Below are 17,989 nucleotides of genomic sequence, written 5' to 3' on the forward strand. Positions count from 1 at the left end.
AAGTGTTTTTCAATAAGATCTAGAAATTTCTTGCCAAGTTTTGTTTTTAACATTTGATTGTATGGGGCCGTATACCAAATTATAGTTCTTTTTCTTCTGTTTTTAATTTTATTATAGTTGTTGGTGTTTTGTTGTTTATATTTGATATCTATATTTTTGTATCCACTATTTCTTAGGGCTGTTTCGTAAATATTGGATGACCTGTTAAATGCATTTTCATCGCTTGAGTTATTACTGAGTCTACTTACGTAAGACAAGCTTTTTAATCAGTTTTTGGGCGAAAATTTGGCAGTCAAGAGGTTAAAGTTGAAAGAGTTGACCTTTGTAGACTCTACCAAACTCCTCGGCCAATTTTGGGTCTAAACACTTGAAATTTTAGATGTAGGTTACCTGGACATAAGTCAAACTTTTTAATATACATATATACATATGCACATAAAGTTATGAAAAGCACATAGGGCTCGAAAAAAAAGCTGGGCTAAACTGCTAGTAAGGAATATAAAAAGTTTTCTTAATCTATGGATATAGATTATATGTGTTCATTGCGGATCCAACCGCAATTTCAAAGTTTTCAAACTTCATACTGACCAGCAATTCTTTTTACATTCTGTTTGACTATTCATTTGCTCTGAAGAAAAAAAGCATAAATTTTAGAAATGTCATGGATTAAGAAAAAAACATTCATTATATTCTGCATGTTTGAACATTTGATGAGTTAGCAAATCGTGTAAAAATATTTTATCCGTCATCATTTGATTTTTCTTTGTTTCTATGAATGTATATATTCATATATTTGTTTATATGTATGTATATATTCATATATTTGTTTATATGTATGTATATATTCATATATTTGTTTATGTGTATGTATATATTTATATATTTGTTTATATGTATGTATATATTCATATATTTGTTTATATGTATGCAAATATTCATATATTTGTTTATATGTATGTAAATATTCATATATTTGTTTATATGTATATATTCATATATTTGTTTATATATATGTATATGTTCATATATTTGTTTATATGTATGTATATATTAAAATATTTGTTTATGTGCATGTATATATATTCATATATTTGTTTATATGTATGTATATATTCATATATTTGTTTATATGTATGTATATATATTCATATATTTGTTTATGTGTATGTATATATTTATATATTTGTTTATATGTATGTATATATTCATATATTTGTTTATATGTATGTATATATTCCTATATTTGTTTATATGTATGTAAATATTAATATATTTGTTTATATGTATGTATATATTAATATATTTGTTTATATGTATGTATATATTCATATATTTGTTTATGTGTATGTATATATTTGTATATTTGTTTATATGTATGTATATATTCATATATTTGTTTATATGTATGTATATATTTATATATTTGTTTATATGTATGTATATATTCATATATTTGTTTATATGTATGTATATATTTATATATTTGTTTATGTGTATGTATATATTTGTATATTTCTTTATATGTATGTATATATTCATATATTTGTTTATATATATGTATATATTTATATATTTGTTTATATGTATATATATATTCATATATTTGTTTATATGTATGTATATATTTCTATATTTGTTTATATGTATGTATATATTCATATATTTGTTTATATGTATGTATATATTTATATATTTGTTTATACGTATGTAAATATTCATATATTTGTTTATATGTATATATTCATATAATTGTTTATATGTATGCAAATATTCATATATTTGTTTATATGTATGCAAATATTCATATATTTGTTTATATGTATGTATAAATTTATATATTTGTTTATATGTATGTATATATTCATATATTTGTTTATATGTATGTATATATTCATATATTTGTTTATATGTATGCAAATATTAATATATTTGTTTATATGTGTGTATATATTCATATAATTGTTTATATGTATGCAAATATTCATATATTTGTTTATATGTATGTATATATTCATATATTTGTTTATATGTATGTAAATATTCCTATATTTTTTTATATGTATGTATATATTCATATATTTGTTTACATGTATGTATATATTCATATATTTTTTTATATGTATGTATATATTCATATATTTTTTTATATGTATGTATATATTCATATATTTGTTTATATGTATGCAAATATTCATATATTTGTTTATATGTATGTATATATTCATATATTTGTTTATATGTATGTATATATTTGTATATTTCTTTATATGTACGTATATATTTCTATATTTGTTTATATGTATGCAAATATTCATATATTTGTTGATATGTATGTAAATATTCATATATTTGTTTATATGTATGTATATATTCATATATTTGTTTATATGTATGTATATATTTATATATTTGTTTATACGTATGTAAATATTCATATATTTGTTTATATGTATATATTCATATAATTGTTTATATGTATGCAAATATTCATATATTTGTTTATATGTATGCAAATATTCATATATTTGTTTATATGTATGTATAAATTTATATATTTGTTTATATGTATGTATATATTCATATATTTGTTTATATGTATGTATATATTCATATATTTGTTTATATGTATGCAAATATTCATATATTTGTTTATATGTATGTATATATTCATATAATTGTTTATATGTATGCAAATATTCATATATTTGTTTATATGTATGTATATATTCATATATTTGTTTACATGTACGTATATATTCATATATTTTTTTATATGTATGTATATATTCATATATTTGTTTATATGTATGTATATATTCATATATTTGTTTATATGTATGCAAATATTCATATATTTGTTTATATGTATGTATATATTCATATATTTGTTTATATGTATGTATATATTTGTATATTTCTTTATATGTACGTATATATTTCTATATTTGTTTATATGTATGCAAATATTCATATATTTGTTTATATGTATGCAAATATTAATATATTTGTTTATATGTATGTATATATTCATATATTTGTTTATATGTATGTATATATTCATATATTTGTTTATATGTATGTATATATTCATATATTTGTTTATATGTATGCAAATATTCATATATTTGTTTATATGTATGTATATATTCATATATTTGTTTATATGTATGTATATATTCATATATTTGTTTATATGTATGTATATATTCCTATATTTGTTTATATGTATGCAAATATTCATATATTTGTTTTTATGTATGTATATATTCATATATTTGTTTATATGTATGCAAATATTCATATATTTGTTTATATGTATGTATATATTCATATATTTGTTTATATGTATGTATATATTTGTATATTTCTTTATATGTACGTATATATTTCTATATTTGTGTATATGTATGCAAATATTCATATATTTGTTTATATGTATGCAAATATTCATATATTTGTTTATATGTATGTATATATTTATATATTTGTTTATATGTATGTAAATATTCATATATTTGTTTATATGTATGTATATATTCATATATTTGTTTATATGTATGCAAATATTCATATATTTGTTTATATGTATGTATATATTCATATATTTGTTTATATGTATGTATATATTTGTATATTTCTTTATATGTACGTATATATTTCTATATTTGTGTATATGTATGCAAATATTCATATATTTGTTTATATGTATGCAAATATTCATATATTTGTTTATATGTATGTATATATTCATATATTTGTTTATATGTATGTATATATTCATATATTTGTTTATATGTATGTATATATTCATATATTTGTTTATGTATATACATATATATTCATATATTTGTTTATGTGTATATATATATTCACATATTTGTTTATGTGTATGTATATGTTCCTATATTTGTTTATATGTATGATCTCTTCAGCTGATATTCATCTCAGGATAAGTATCCACGGAAAAGAACTTTATATGGGAATCTAAAACGGTCCCCTATTATCTGGTTTTAAACCGACAATACCGATGATTTATCTAAACCTTCTGAATATATATATATAAATGCTTACTTTTTCGTTATTTTGTTTTTCTTCGACTGCATCAAGACACACAACATTACAATGAAAATGATAATAAGGCCAAAGGTAGCAACACCAGTCAGAACTCCAATCGTTAATTTCGTTGACATTGGCAAACCTTTCACTAGAAAATAACAAAAAAAGGTCGACTTTTATTCATGGCATAGAAATAAAATAATAAAACACAAAGAAAAAAACTTCAAACTTACATCAATATAGAAAAGTATCATCCGTTATTTCAATATTCAGTACTTCTGCATTTTCAACTAATTTTCTTGCATGTACTCGCTTGCTGACGGGAATAACCATATAAACGTTAAACCGCTACAAAAATTTATATTAATAAACAGGAAAAACATGGAAATATAATAAAATTACAAACAACCACAACCCTAACCTTAAACCCCAACCCTAACCCTAACCTTAACCTGAAACCCTAAACCTAACCTTAAACCCTAGCCGCAATCCTAACCTTAAACCCCAATCTTAACTCTAATCTCAAACCCTAACCCTAACCCTAATCTTAAACCCCAACTCTAACCTTAAACCCCAACCACAACCCTAACCTTAAACCCCAATCACGACCCTAACCTTAAACCCTAACCCTAATCTGCGCGATTAAAATTACTTTTTATATTTCTTCCAATTTATAAGAGACGTAGGCTTCATAAATTCGTATTAGCTAAAAACAGATGGTGTGTTTTCCGACCTTTTCTGGTTATTTCCATCAGCTGCCGAGCAATTCCGAGCTAACTTTGAGGAAATCATAGGTCGGTAAATGCAGAGGGACCCAATATTTTAGAGAATTTTCAATTTAGTTGTTTAGTTTTATAACATATTAACCCTTTCAGGTTATTTAATGCTAAATCTGGTCAATTTTATAAAAATTTTGAGGGGGTGAAAGTGGTTCTGTGGTTAATGACACGGATTGATGACCTGAGTGTGTCAGTTTGATCCACAAAAACTCACTTTGACTTAGGATGTTGGCAACCCATAAGTCCATCCCATAAGTATCTGATGTCATTCTAGGAAAATATCGGGGAAACCAATGCCAACAATAGAATCTTCGGATTCATTAGATTTGAGGATGATGAGTAAAAGTTTTTATGTTTCATGTTCTTTATATCTTATTTTTTTTTTTTATTTATGATGTTTGGTTTGATTGTTTTGTTTATGACATATCAGCCATTCTTGGATTATTTAATGCTGAATCCAGTGATTTTTTTAAAAGCTTTTCTCGTGTGAAAAAAAAAAAAAAAAAAAAAAAAATGAATGTAAAATAGTAGAATAGAGTTATTTCCCTTAGAACAATCAGTTAATATGTCGGATTGTCGTTCAATTTCCGATGCATGTTAAGATACAGTCGACAAATCGATTAAAAAAATATGTCGTTTTAAACAGCAAAAAAATATATTGTACTTAATTGTCATGTCGAAAATAGTAATATATCAAAAAATTACAAAAAATCATCGAGTAGAAAGTTATTTCTAATTAAAAGTAATTTTTACAAAAAATTGGGTAAAATCGCATTTTTCTAAGACGTTATAAATTAGGCAGTAGAAGGCTATTCACAGGGGACATAACTCTGAAATGAATATTTTAGATTATTTGTTCATGGTTGTAATATTTGTTGTCTATAGCGATAAACTTTTTGTTTTGTTTGTTTTTACTAAAAACACAATAGCAGTTATTCTACTCAATGAATTTTCGTAAGTTTTGGATATAGTACTATTTTCGACATGACAATTAAGTACGTAATATAGCTGTTTTTGCTTAAAAAGGCATATTTAAAAAATCGATTTGCCGACTATATCTTAACAAGAGCCCAATCTTCTATTATTGGAATATTAAAACACGATTTTCATTTTTCAAATTTAAAAACAAAAACAAAAAACTAACAACACGCGGTACTAGTACAGTTTAATCAAGACATTAAAAAATTAAAATATCGAGAAAAAAAAAGAAAGGTTATATTGTACGTATCCGTTATGGAATGAAGTTCTCCGAAATTTTTTTTTTTTTTTTTTACTTAATTTCATCAAATAGTGTTTTTTGTTTTTTTAAGCAAAAGAAATAGAAAAAAAAAAAAAACACAAAACAAACCAAAACCAAAAACAAAAACAATTTGTTATGATACGTGCAAAATGAATGCCGATGCTCACAATGAATAAACACTTTGTCCCTTCCCTTTACTTAAAAATTTACCAAAAATCAGGAAATTAACCAATTTTAATGAAATTTTCAGTTTTTATCAAATAATGATCACGAAATATATCGAACCCATTATTTTTTTTTTAAATTTAAATCTTAGTGAAAATGTATTATTTTGTTTAAATAAAAAAATACCTTTACTAAGGTTATGATTTTCAGTAGTAAAAAAAAAAAATGATTTCATTTATTTTTGCTTTTTGTTATGAAAATAAAGCATCGTAAAATATAACAATTAAAAAAAATGATTTAATTTTTACAGGAACATCATGATAAAATGACCCTAAAGTCTGTATTAATGAATTCGATATAACTCGAAGAAACATGAATTTCTCGAACTACCGATATTATCATTGAATTAAGCATTGTTTATTTAATATTTTCACACAAAAAATTATAATAGCAAAAAATATTTCTACATTTTTTTTTTTAAATTACAGGTTTCGCATAATTTTTATATGTAAGATCTTAATATTTTCCTTGCTTAGATGAATGTGAAACTTTCGGCATAACATAATTTTTATATGATATTGAACAATAATTAAAAAAAATAATTTAAAAACAGGAACATAGAAAAATAAATTAATTAAAAAATGATTAAAGTTCAGAATAGGAATGTACGGATGCACGTCTGGGAAAAAAAGAAAACTTGCACGTCCCTTCTTCCCTTTTAATTACATGACGTCATTTTCACAGTCTTTCGACTGGCTGAAATTTTGAGCTTCCATATATTCCGTGTTTACAAAACTTTAGTTGGTTGCGCTTTTGCAAACGGCAGAATCACTCGGTTTTGGGTCTAATTAAGCTATTTTTCTGTACAAACAAGGTGTTTTTTTTTTAAATTGAATTCAATATCTTAGGACTTTACTTTACTAATTATCTTTGAAATAGACCCAGAAAACTAATATTAATCTTTTAAAGGATTTTTACAATGAATTTACTTAATTTAAAAATTAAGTTTAGTCCTTAATTTTTCAAATACAATAAAAAAAAAAAGCAATCAGAGACCTACAAAAAAAATTATGATAAATCGGCGTTCAAAACTAGCTCCCCCCCTATCTTTATTCATCCGTTTTTGCCCGTACCTATATGATACCAAGCAAAAGGTTCGATTTTTAGGAAGAAAAGCTAGTATTTAAGATGGGGAAGGAGTGTCGGTGCTTTAAACTGAGTTATCTCCTCGTGGTATGTTAAAAAATTACAAGATGCATTGTCATAAAAAAGTGTTTTTCCGTTGTAAAAAAAAAAAAAAAAAAAAAAAAAAACTACTCGATCAAATTAAGTGAATTTTTTTTCCGGAGATATTCAGTCCAAAACGGAAACGTACATTATATCCTTTTTTCGATATTTTAATTTTTTAATGTCTTGATTAAACTGTACAAGTACCTAAAACTCTTTTAATTACAATGTGGATATCCACTTCATATCTTCATTTTAGTGACCACATATTTATAAATGTGATTTTCTTCTAAACTTTTGGATTTCAACTTTTAAATGGGTTCTTCTTCGTTATTGTAGCAAAATCCGAAAATCAAAATATTGAAATTCAAGTCATAGTAGTATCTACTGGATTGACATATCGCAGTAATGAAAATATCCAAAAATTACGAAAAACGATAAGGTGGAAATTAATTATTAAAGAAAACAGTTTTTGAGATATTTGCAAGATTTGCTGACGTAATAAATTGAATAGAGTATATAACAGCAGGGGAGATAATTAATTTCTGAAAAGGTTTTAAAAAAACTTTGGTCAATTTAGGAGAAATGAGTTATTTCCCTTGTGCTTTCATCACACACACCAAAGTTGTAGGTTTGATGGCCACTCTGAGCAAAAGAGTGTGGACTAACAGCCGGCTGACTCTCAACACCAAAATCAGGGTGTACCAGGCTTGTGTGCTCAGAACGCTACTCTATGGTAGTGAGTCCTGAGCCATTTGCGCATGCCAGGAAAACCATTTGGAGAGCTTTCATCCCTGTTGCCTTCCTCATATCCCGACCATTACATAGCAGGACAGGGTCACCAACACCAATGTGCTGGAGCATGCTAAATGCTTTAACACACACCTCTGCCTCTGTCAGTGCAGGCTCCACTGGCTGGGTTATGTCCATCAAATGGATGACAGCCGTATCCCCAAGGGCATCTTGTATGATGAGCTGGTAATAGGACAGAATGACTAAACTTGTTTCCTTCAATAATTACAAGAAACCTTCTCTACCACCAATAGCAATGGCCAAAGACTCTTTATCTGAAAGTACATCTTTTAAACTCCTCGGCCTAACGTTCACAGGAAACATGAGTTGGAACCATTACATTGAGAACATTGCCGGATTCGCTGCAAAGAAGGTGGGTTCTCTCTACCGTGCTAGAAAGCTATTAACGCCCAAAGTATCCTGTACCTCTATAAGGCCCCCATTCGCCCATGTATGGAGTATTGTTGTCATATTTGGGCTGGTGCATCTGCCACTAATCTCTCGCTCCTTGACAAGGTTCAAAAGAGAGTCGCCAACCTGATAGGTCCTGAACTGTCATCTAAGCTTCAGCCTCTGTCGCATAGACAAAATGTTGCATCCCTCTGCTTGTTCTACAAGTACTTTAATGGTGAATGCTCCGACGAACTGCAAGCACTTGTACCCTCTCGACGTAAATACCCTCCGACAAACCTGACAGGCAGCTAAATCCCACCCCTTCACAGTAGAGATCCCTAGATGTAAGAGAGCCTTCTACTTCAGTAGTTTCTTCCCCAGAACTGCTAGACTTTGGAATTTCCTTCCGGGTCCCTGCTTCCTCAACTGTACTGACATACAGAAGTTCAAGTGTAACGTGAATTGACACCTTGCTGCCCAACTCCCTACATAGTACCTCTGTAGCTTATGTCCCTGATAGTAGCCCCCTACATCAAAGTGGCAATGTGCCTTGTTTGGGATGAAAATGTAAAAAAAAAAAAAAAAGAACAGCACCCTAGAGGTCGCCCAGCTTTCCACTACAAGGACTTATGCAAACGCAACCTGAAACTAATTGGCACAGACTCCAGCACGCCATCCTCTTTCCTGTGCCCATGCGGCAGAGACTGCTACTGTTTTATTGTTTTATATTCATTGATTTCTAAAAAAACTTTTAGAAACCCTGCAATTTATGTCCCAAACAGAAGCTCCCTACCTCAAAGTGACACTGTGCCTTGCTTCGGGTGAAAATGCAAAAAAAAAAAAAAAAAAAAGAATACAGAATGCAACGATTAAAAAAAAGTTTTTGTATTACTAAAATATATTTTTGAAAGAAAAAAAATACAAACTTTAACAAATATAATACACGTGGATTTCATGTAAAATATTCCAAAGTAATTTTTAAACTTTGCGATGCCAGAGAAACTCCTGCAGGTAAATTCCAGACTCTTCGGCACTAGTTCCTCGTCTCGCTTGGAAGGGAAATAAAAATGGATACAAAAACCCACGTTTTCTAACTGACGTCGTAGTGGTAAGGTTCTAAAATCACAAAAAATTAACACGTAGCAAGAAAAAAGGGTTAACTGCCCGCAAATGCTAAAATGACTCAGAAATGGGAGATCGTTTTACATTAAATTTTAATTCAAAGCAGATCCTCCATTCTAAAATTCTAAAAACTAAGGGTATTATCCAATAATTTATTTGTTTATTTTAATTTTTTGTGTGCATGCGTGTGAACATTTCATTTATATTGAAATATTTTTTGTATGAGAACATCCTTTTGTTGAAATATTTTTTAAGCAAAAATACTTTTGGTGTAAATAAAAAATTTAAAAAATTTAAACAATTTTAGAGAATTTAGACTAAAACAGAAAGTAAGGAAGTCCGGTTTGGTAAACAGAACAATTGTACATCAGTAAGCGATTTTCAACTGACACCGATATGGGTCGCCCATAGTTTCGAATCGCCCAAATTAACCAATCATTATGGTTTTGCAACACATCTAATAATATTATTTCCCTTGCATAACCGCCAATAAATAAACAGATTATAATGATTAAAAAAGAAGTTAAACAGAGTTATTTCCCTTATATTATTTTTATATTAAAACGACTAGAGATTTCGATTCTATATTTACGCCGCTAAATAGAGGTCCTAAAGGCAATGCAAATATATATATATATATATATATATATATATATATATATATATATATATATATATATATATATATATATATACTAGCAGGCCGCCCGGCATTGCCCGGTCGTAAAACACTTAAATATGATATTTTGATTAATGCAGATTTCGTATTCATTATTATATTAGATTGGACCCAATATATACTAATGATTTAAAAAGTTTAAGAAAAAAAAAAAAAGAAAAAAAAAGGACCCGTGTGTCACCATTAAGAATCGAAATCAAAACGTTTAGCTTACGATTTACTTTTTCCTTTGACGCCTGAGCTATGAAGATATATTTGCTGCAAAGCTAAGAATTAAAACACGAACCAATAGCTATTACGTTACGCATGCATATTCATGATACCGTCGTTTGACCTTCACCTGAAAAATTCCATTTTTTTACTTATCACTCTTTTGCACCGATTCTCCCTGGCTAAAACCCACATATAAAGTTTTACATCGAATACCCTGTAAATTAAGTTTCATGTCTGTAGACCAAAAATTGACAGAGGAGTTTGGTATGCAACATTTTTTAGACAAATATATACACGCATACATAAATACATATAGAAAGAGGTTTGTGTTTAATATAACTTTCTTACGCAAATATTTCGCAAGTATAAATCATGTAGAATATCTGCATGAATATAATTACACATAATAGTTAACTGAAGATGATCATCCCATAAGAAAACCGAAAAAACTAATAGGGAATTAATTAAAATGAATGTTTAAAAGAGTATGCAAATTAGCTAGATGTTTTGCAAATGAATACAATTCTATGGCTCATAGATAACAAAGTTGTATTTTTTTTTGCCAGCTTGCAGAATGAAATAAGGGAGTTAAATCGCAATCCAGAGATTCTACAATCTGTCATAAATAATATTTTGAAAAGAGCACAAATACGCAGAGCTGAAAATAGGCAACATTTAAAAGATATTATTTTTTAGGAATAAATATTGTTTGAATTTTGCATTTTTTCCTCCCTAATATCTTAGTCAGATTGTGTTAAAATTACAGAAAGATATCTATGTATTGCTTTTTGACCCCAGAAAAGCACAGTGCAACTTTGATGTAGGAGACTACTATCAGGGAAATAATTTGCAGGGATACTATGTAGGGAGTTGAGCAGCAAGATGTCTGTTCACATTACACTTGAACTTGAGTTGGGGAAGCAGGGACCCAGGAGGGGATTCCAAAGTCTAGCAGTTTGAGGAAAGAAACTAATAGAGTAGAAGGCTGTCTGGCATCTAAGGATCTCTACAGTGAAGGGGTGAGATTTTGCTGCTTGTTGGGTTTGTCAGGGTATTTCCATTGAGAAGTTAAAAAAAGGTTGGAGTTTGTTGGAGCACCTTCCATTAAAATACCTATAAAATATGCACAAGGATGCAACATTTCATCGATGGGACAGAGGTTGAAGTTTGGTTGATAGTGCGGCACTAGGTTGGCCACTTTTTTTTTTTTTAACCCTGTCTAGGAATAAAAAACTATTAGCAGATGCACCAACTCAAAATGGGACAACAATACTCCATGCATGGGGGAATAGTGGCTTTGTAAAGATACAGGATATGCTCAAATGAAAGTAACTTTCTAGTACGGTAGAGAGAGCCCACCTTCTTTGCAGCAGTCTTGACAATCTCGTCAATATATTTGTTCCAATTCATGTTCCCTGTGAAAGTTAAACCAAGAAGTTTTACTTAAAGTTAATTTTATACTAAAGGAAAAAGAGAGGATGGAACTTCTTTGTGAAAATTCAGATTCCTTTGATTTGTGGTAAAATTTAAAAAAAAATAAGTATTAGACACCAATTAATAAATAATATTCTGCTTATTCCTTCATTAGTTAGTCCTTCCGTTACACTTTGGAAAAAGGCAAATGCAATTTTTGAAGATCAAACTGCTTTAAAATAGGCCCAATTCACGAAATTTGGCTTTAAAAAAAGTTAATCTGGCAACCTTGGAAAAGAATATGAAATGTAGCCTCGTTTTCGAATATCATCATAATAATATATGAACATTATTAATAGTGTGAGAAATGAACTCACAGTAATTTTGACATGCAGTAGTTCTTCGCCAAAAAAAAAAAGGGATCATTCAAGCCTTAAATTTTAGACATTTTCTGGAATCAAAATCATGTAATGTGTTGCGGTAAAAATTCCTTACACAAGGTTTAGTAGCATTATATTTTGATTTTAATATCATAACCAGACACAAAATGTTGTAAAACTGTTATGAAAATTATTTTTACCCATTCAGGGATGGGTACTCTTCTAGTATAATATGATCGAGAATATGGCCCGTTTGTATTTTGTTTCAGTAATATGAACTGTTCAAAATTTGGTTCAAAACTTAATTGATCTTGCAAAATGTTATGGTAGAAGCAAAATACTCATTAAACTAAAATAAATAACAAAATAGACTTCGTGGCTTGGTGGGGGATGCTCTTTTCTCTACCCTGCAACCTCTTTCCCACAGAAGAGACGTAGCGAGCCTGTCTTTGTTCTATCGGTATTTCCATGGCAAGTGCTCGTCTGAGCTCCATTCTCTGGTCCCCCCTCGCCAATCTTTTTCAAAAAACACCCGACTAGCTGAAACCACCGTCAATAATTTTCCCCACTCCTTATCTGTGCCTAAATCAAAACGTAGATTCCATGAACAAAGCTTCTTTCTTAGAAGTGCACGCCTGTGGAACTCTGTTCCGCTTGCCTGTTTCCCTCCCGACTTCAACCTGGATGGCTTCAAGTCCAACACAAACAAATTCCTGATGAACCGCCCCCCCCCCCGCCTAAGTAATGACACCTTATCAATTCTCCAATACTATTGCTACACTATCCCATTGATTACTATACACACAATAACCCTTATCCACGAGTGGCCATTGGGCCTTGATAAGTGGTGAACTCCATGTAAAAAAAAAAAAAAAACAATTGTTAATTAATTAAATTATTTTTTCGGTACTGGTGCAAACCGAACAGTTTTTTTGTTGTTTTTTTTAACCCAGATCCTAACTTACCCCTAAACTAACCCTAAATTAACTATCAACTAACTCTAACCTAACCCTAAACTGACCCTAACCTAGTCGGCTTTTGTCTGGTTCAAAACTAATATGTTAAGCTGTTAACGTTGAAAATTATTGCATATACACAAGCAGTATATTAAAAGGATATTTGAGTATATATATATATATATATATATATATATATATATATATATATATATATATATATATATATATATATATATATAAGAGCAAAAACTTAATAAAACATGTTAAATAACACTTTGAAAAAGAGTTAAAAACATATTTAATTTTAAAAGGAAACACTTAATAAGTAGATAGTCCTTAATCCATGGAGTTTCGAAGAAATACTTTCCTTCTTATACGAGGGTAGGAAATTAGCAAAATGCGGGATTGGATTTTGCATACAAAAGTATTTGATGAAACTGCAAGTCAGTCAAAGATCTTACTTGATAACAAAAAGTGAAGCAGAGGGAATATGATGAAGAAAAAGGTGATTTCACGTGAATGGATAGTCTGGTGAAAGGTAAATTATCCAATGACGGTAAAATCCAAAAATATAAATCCAAGAAAGTTAATTGAATTTCCATTCACACAAGTAAAATCCAAGGAAATCACATAATTGGAAGATGGTCCAAAATAATCCAAAAGGCCGAAATCCATGGAATAATTCACAAATATGTACAAGAAAAAGGGGAAAAAATTCCAATAATATTAATAAAAGAAAAATAAGATATGCGTTTGACACGGCTGCCGAGACAAAATTTATATATATATATATATATATATATATATATATATATATATATATATATATATATATATGCATGTATGTATATTGTATAAAATTTGATTAAGTTTATGATAAGGTTCATAAATACTGTTAATTTAATAAAACGTGACATCTAAAAATGAACTATTTTATGATTTTTATCTATGATTATTTTTAAGTCAATATCTTTATAGAAATTATATAGCATTTGACTAATTCTTTCTAAAGTTATACAGCCAGAGTTGATAAAAAATAGTGCATCGTCTCTATACAGACTCCCCCTTATATTTGGTTCCTTTTTTACAAACTCATTAAGAATGTAGAAACAAAGAAACAAACCAAATCAGTGTAATGCAGAGTCTGGAGAACCCATCATCACATCAAAGTTTAATTCTCTATTTTTTCTTGTCCAATATTTATTATTATATTTAATTAAGGTTCTTCTAGCTAATTTTACTATGTCAATTTCTAATTTTTTAATGTTAGTTTCAGATTTGGCAAATTCTAATGCCATATCTGACATTTTTGGAGAAATTGATAGGTAAAAGGAACCAAATATAAGGAGGCATCTGTATAGCAACGATACACTATTTTTCATCAACTCTGACTGTATATGTGTGTGTGTGTGTGTGTGTGTGTGTGTAATATGAAGGAACAAAACAAATATACTACCTACCTGTGCTGTTGTTTGCATCTCCTTGCTCAGTTGTTTCAGGACTTGGAAGTACAGTGGTATTCATTATATTTGAGTGAGATAAATACTTCAGTTGAAATAATCTAAAGACTGCAATCTGCATAAAAAATAAAAATAAAAAAGACCTTCATGTAATTTAGAGATTTTCTAAGTATATAAGTCTGCAACTATATACACATTCTAGGTTTCAATATTCAATACTTTAACTAACCCTTATCCTCAAGTGACCTCTGGACCTTGATAAGTGGTGATTCCCTTGGAAAAATAATAACTAATACTATTCTTGGAAATATGCTTATTTTTGCTATGTTTATGCTAGTTATATCTCTTAGATTTAATGACCGTTGACATAAGCGCTAGCAGTATCAGAATTTTTGTAGGAATTTTTGACACCCCTAACACGAAACTGCGAATACAATATAAAAATCTCGTAATTTCTCTGTTAAAAGTGGGTTATTTATTTTCTTTATGGATTATACTTCCAAAATAAACTATTACAGTTGTTTTAAAAGTAATAAAAATATTTTTATTTTTTTTTTAAAACAGTAATGAATTTTCCGAACTCAATATTTTTCAATTTTTAAACTCAATATTTTTAAATTTTTAAATTTTAAAAATCTATCAAAATTTTTCTATTGATTCTATTTTTACGATATTTTCAGGGTCAATGTGAAATTTTATGTTCTTTCCAATAAACCGAATATAATATTTTAGACAAACGTTTTTTTTAAATTCACGCCCCCCCATTTTCACGCCCCCCCATTTTCACGCCCCCCCCATTTTGAAATGTCTATTAAAAAGTAAATAATTAATTTATGTTTAATAGGTTTATATATCACAAATTGAAGAGAAAAGGTCAATAAATAATATATTCAAATTTAAAACAAAAAAAAAAATCAGTTTTTTAGAAATTTACCTGTAAAGTCCGAAGTTTAAAACCTTATTTTATAAGAACACATTTTTTCTTTTTGTCTTTTTTTTTTTTTTTTTAATGAAACCTTGGTCCTTGCTCCTTTAATTGAAAAAAAAATTAGGGCTTGAATTACATTTTTCGAGGAGTTATAAGCTTAGAAAGATAGGGGGTCGAATAATTTACGCCTCTCATTTTGAAATGTCTATTAAAAAGTAAATAATTAATTTATGTTTAATAGGTTTATATATCACAAATTGAAGAGAAAAGGTCAATAAATAATATATTCAAATTTAAAACAAAAAAAAAAATCAGTTTTTTAGAAATTTACCTGTAAAGTCCGAAGTTTAAAACCTTATTTTATAAGAACACATTTTTTCTTTTTGTCTTTTTTTTTTTTTTTTTAATGAAACCTTGGTCCTTGCTCCTTTAATTGAAAAAAAAATTAGGGCTTGAATTACATTTTTCGAGGAGTTATAAGCTTAGAAAGATAGGGGGTCGAATAATTTACGCCTCTCATTTTGAAATGTCTATTAAAAAGTAAATAATTAATTTATGTTTAATAGGTTTATATATCACAAATTGAAGAGAAAAGGTCAATAAATAATATATTCAAATTTAAAACAAAAAAAAAAAATCAGTTTTTTAGAAATTTACCTGTAAAGTCCGAAGTTTAAAACCTTTTTATAAAAAAAAAAAACACATTGTTTTGTTTTGTTTTTTTTTTAAATAAAACCTTGGTCCTTACTCCTTTAATTGAAAAAAAAAATTAGGGCTTGAATTACATTTTTCGAGGAGTTATAAGCTTGGAAAGATGGGGTGGAATTATTCACTATTTTCACGAAATTTCTGACACTGCTACATAAGCGCCTATGTATATAATTTTTTTTTTTTTTTGGGGGGGGTGTATTGATAATCATATTAAAACCCTTTTTTCTATTTATTAAAACAGAAAATACAACTTTTTTTATATATGGGTCATAGAATTGCATTCACCTGCAATTATTTAATGAATGATAAAATCATTACTATATATTGGGTCCAATAAAATATAATAATAAATACGAAATCTGCATTAATAAAAATATTATGTGTAAGCATATTTCACGACCGGGCAATGCCGGGCGGCCTGCTAGTATATATATATATATATATATATATATATATATATATATATATATATATATATATATAAAAAGCCCTTGATATATATATATATATATATATATATATATATATATATATATATATATATATAGTGTTATAATGGAATAAATCCAGAGGAAATCCGGGTATGAGAGCTCAATGTGGTAAACAGAGCAATAAGATAAAAATTATAACACGGAAATTACATAAATGTCGATGCAATAATTTATTTCAACCTTATGGTATTTTCAAGCATCTAAATCAGACAATTACATTTTTGATACTGAAAAAGAAAAAGAAAAGAAAAATCGTGCTTCGACCCTCAAAAAACCAAAGGTGGTGGTAGTAGCAATCCACTTAATACATTTATAGAGAGGGTGGTAGGGATTTAAAAAAATAAAAATTAAAAATTAAAAATAACAAATAAAAAATTAAAAAAATTAGCAAATAAAAAAATTAGATTAGACACTTATAAGCGGCAGCTCGATGTAACCATAGATACACACACACACACACACACACACTCACACACACACACACGCAACACATACACATACACACACACACCTCTAAGATGTACGTTCTGACATGTAAATGCCTTGACACGCGTTTACTAACCTAGGAAAGGGGGGGCGAAAGTATACGGATATATAGTGAAAGAAATAGAACAGCGCGTAATGGAAAAAAGAAGAAAAAAAAGAGGAAGAAAAGAAGAGGATACAGTGATTGAGTCATGGAAAGTAGGTCTATTAAAAGATAAATAAATTAATAAAAAATAAAAAATATAACTAAAAAAAATAAATAAATAAAAAAATAAAAATAAGAAAATAAAAATAAAAAGAATATTATATATAAAGTTTTAAAACTATCTGTATGTTATTATGTAAAAATTGATATTATCTTATAATTCATTTAAATATTTTATATGTGATATAATACTATGAATTTAAAAATTGAGTCTATATATTTAATATTTTATATATTTTCATGTAAATAATTTTATTGGTGATTATAGCGGTCGTTGTAATTAATATTTC

At 27.7% G+C, this 17,989-nt stretch overlaps 1 protein-coding gene across 4 annotated transcripts in view; it reads right to left on the minus strand.

Moving 5' to 3' along the window:
- The window catches only part of LOC145245808 (uncharacterized), an 81,386-nt gene that overhangs the window by 7,050 nt on the left and 56,347 nt on the right, over positions 1-17,989 (minus strand). For 3 of the 4 annotated variants that reach the window (XM_080107453.1, XM_080107455.1, XM_080107454.1), the window contains exons 2-3: positions 14,879-14,993; positions 4,072-4,204 (exon numbers count right to left, since the gene is read on the minus strand). In XM_080107453.1, the coding sequence (XP_079963579.1) occupies positions 4,072-4,204; positions 14,879-14,942 (197 nt within the window). In that variant the 5' untranslated portion in view covers positions 14,943-14,993. Of the gene's footprint in view, positions 1-4,071; positions 4,205-9,578; positions 9,696-14,878; positions 14,994-17,989 lie in introns of those variants that run through there. The other variant, XM_080107456.1, reaches the window with a different exon arrangement.

Source organism: Euprymna scolopes, chromosome 23, assembly GCF_053919585.1.
Source record: "Euprymna scolopes isolate OS-2025 chromosome 23, ASM5391958v1, whole genome shotgun sequence".
In the NCBI taxonomy this organism is placed as follows: domain Eukaryota; kingdom Metazoa; phylum Mollusca; class Cephalopoda; order Sepiida; family Sepiolidae; genus Euprymna; species Euprymna scolopes.